Source organism: Manacus vitellinus, unplaced genomic scaffold, assembly GCF_001715985.3.
Source record: "Manacus vitellinus isolate BGI_N305 unplaced genomic scaffold, ASM171598v3 scaffold_55_pilon, whole genome shotgun sequence".
NCBI lineage: Eukaryota > Metazoa > Chordata > Aves > Passeriformes > Pipridae > Manacus > Manacus vitellinus.
Genome location: NW_021940651.1, coordinates 1012177 through 1014374, shown reverse-complemented (window position 1 = coordinate 1014374; position 2198 = coordinate 1012177). Strand labels below are relative to the sequence as shown.

At 38.4% G+C, this 2198-nt stretch overlaps 1 protein-coding gene across 1 annotated transcript; it reads left to right on the top strand.

The window, feature by feature from the left end:
- The first annotated feature begins 353 nt into the window (after positions 1–353).
- Positions 354–1509, top strand: LOC115307804 (coiled-coil domain-containing protein 201-like). Its single transcript, XM_029963201.1, has 2 exons — positions 354–881; positions 1423–1509. Exons 1-2 carry the CDS (start codon positions 354–356, stop codon positions 1507–1509), a joined length of 615 nt encoding a protein of 204 aa, XP_029819061.1.
- The last annotated feature ends 689 nt before the right edge of the window (positions 1510–2198 follow it).

Genomic DNA, 2198 nt, shown 5'->3' with positions numbered 1-2198 from the left:
GTTAGCAGCTGCAACCCCAAAAGTATGTTAGTTGTGTACTCTGAAGGAGAAAACACTGTCTTAATGATGCTGTGGTTAATAAAAAACTTCTAGCACATTTGGAGCTTCACATGTAGAAGACTGGAAAGTGTTGTATGTGTGACCAGCTGTCTTCTAATGTTCTGTTTTCCAAACCCTTGAACACTTATCTATACAAAGGATAAATTCCATGTAAAGACAGAATGTAGATGTGAATTTAGGAACACCTTGGATTTAACAGCTTACTGTTAAAAAGCACTTAGTATTGCATCTCTTTCTGTGTGAGCAATAACACAATCTTCATATTTTCCTAAGGCAATAAACCTGACTTCAAGATGTTGGAGGAAGATGATTCTTTTCTAAATGTTAAAAGATCTCTGAAAAAGAGAATGGTGAAACACAGCACCCCAGTGGACTCAATGCTTTCAAGAACAGATCTTACAGATCTGACAAATCAGTCAATCAAGGACCAAGATACCAGTAAGAGAGTTTATGGATCTCCAGTGCCAAAATCAAATACAAGTAGACCGTTACCTCAAGTATCATTAGTAAGCATTAACGCATACTTTCCTCATATGTCCCCCAAAAGGCTTTCAACAGTGTTTGACTCGCAAGAATTAAATAAAGAGAAAAGCCAAAGCTCTCAGCTTGTATTTTCTAGAAGGAGGCTTTCCACTGTGTTGGCATCTGATGAATCAAATCAAGAGTCAAGTGACGTGGAAACTCAAGCTACTACCAAAGCATTTGTGGAGGCTGCAGGAACTCACAAGAGTGGACCTTCACGGCTTGTTACTGGAATACCAGGGATTAAAGATCTCCCAATAGCAAAAACCAGAAAGAAGAAAACTGATAAAGCTCTTGTGGTAAAGGCTTTTAGTTATGCAATAGCTAATAATCTACCCCTTTCTTTGTTTAATTCAAATCGTAGTACTTTATAAAAAGAATGCTAGACATTGCAAATGGGATCTTGTGCGCAGTCCTTTTGATTAGTGTAGGGTTTCCTAGGGAAAGCTTAGATTAATAGACCTTATGCAGGTTTTGATTGTCTGTGGAGCACAAGAACTCAGTTGGCTTGAATTTTAATTATTAGCAAAGGGCCTGTGGAAAGCCCTTAGAAAGGATAGGGAGGCAGTAGATTTAGATTCTGTAGGTGGTCAGTGTGAAGCCATCAAATTCTGCTCTGGTTTGGTTTTTCCTCTGTAACCTATTGTTCATGGATGTGTTGAAAACTCAAGAAAACTTACTAGCTCTGAGAGTATAAGAGCTTCTTGTCTTAAAACAATGGAAAACTTCAGTCAAAATCCAGTTGGGTCATAATACCTTTGTGTATGTTGTTTGTTTTTGAAAGCAGGGGACATCTGAATGAATTAGGTTAACTAAATAATATTTTCTCTTCTATAACAGAGAAAGAAAGAAAGAGAATGGCTACTTCGTCAACTTAAAAACATCGAAGAGGCAACTAAACATGAACTGATAATTGAAGAAGCTTGAATGGGGTACCTATGGGATTAATGCCGTCACATCCATCTTGTGGGAATAACCAGTTCCAGTAAATCCCACTCTTGACTACAATACCTGTTAGACTTCCTCTTTCCTTCCAAAATGTTCTGTTGTTGTTTTGTGATTTTTCTTGTGTCTTAAATCTAGGAGAAGTCAGGTACAAATTAAGAAGTGCCTCTACATGAGAGCCAATCTTAATTTATAATGGCTGAAAGCCTGGAACAAAGAAGGCAAGGAGAACTTTGTATAAGAATCCCTCTTCATCCTGCCACAGCTCTTCCCTACCATACTTTTTTATGTAGTATTCCAATCTTCTAGGGTTGCTGATGTTTCTTAAGTGACAAAGTCCTAGTGGTCACATAGAGTATAATCCTGGTTAGCCAAAGGAGAATCTCCTCATCTAAAGAGTAGTCACAGCTGATGCAATCTGGAATATTTTTGCTGCTAGCTGGAGAGATGAGGAAATACTGAGAGGCACCAAGGAGGGAGGCCTTGTAATCTAGAGATTACTAATTAACAACTGTTTTGAAGTTTTGGTTCAAAATGAGTTTGTCCCAGCCTTGGATTGTAAATGTAACTCATTGTTGCACTGGAGATACTTAATGCTCTTGTGTTTTGCGGGAGTATGACTTTTCTGTTTTTTCTCTGGAGCTGCTGCATGTCAGTCAAGAGGGGTGTGT

What these genes read in the sequence shown, in the direction of transcription:
- LOC115307804 (XM_029963201.1), top strand. Translation starts at nt 354, where the DNA reads ATGTTGGAGGAAGATGATTCTTTTCTAAATGTTAAAAGATCTCTGAAA. An exon ending in AAACTGATAAAGCTCTTGTG is followed by an intron (nt 882 to 1,422) that starts GTAAAGGCTTTT and finishes CTTCTATAACAG; the next exon opens with AGAAAGAAAGAAAGAGAATG.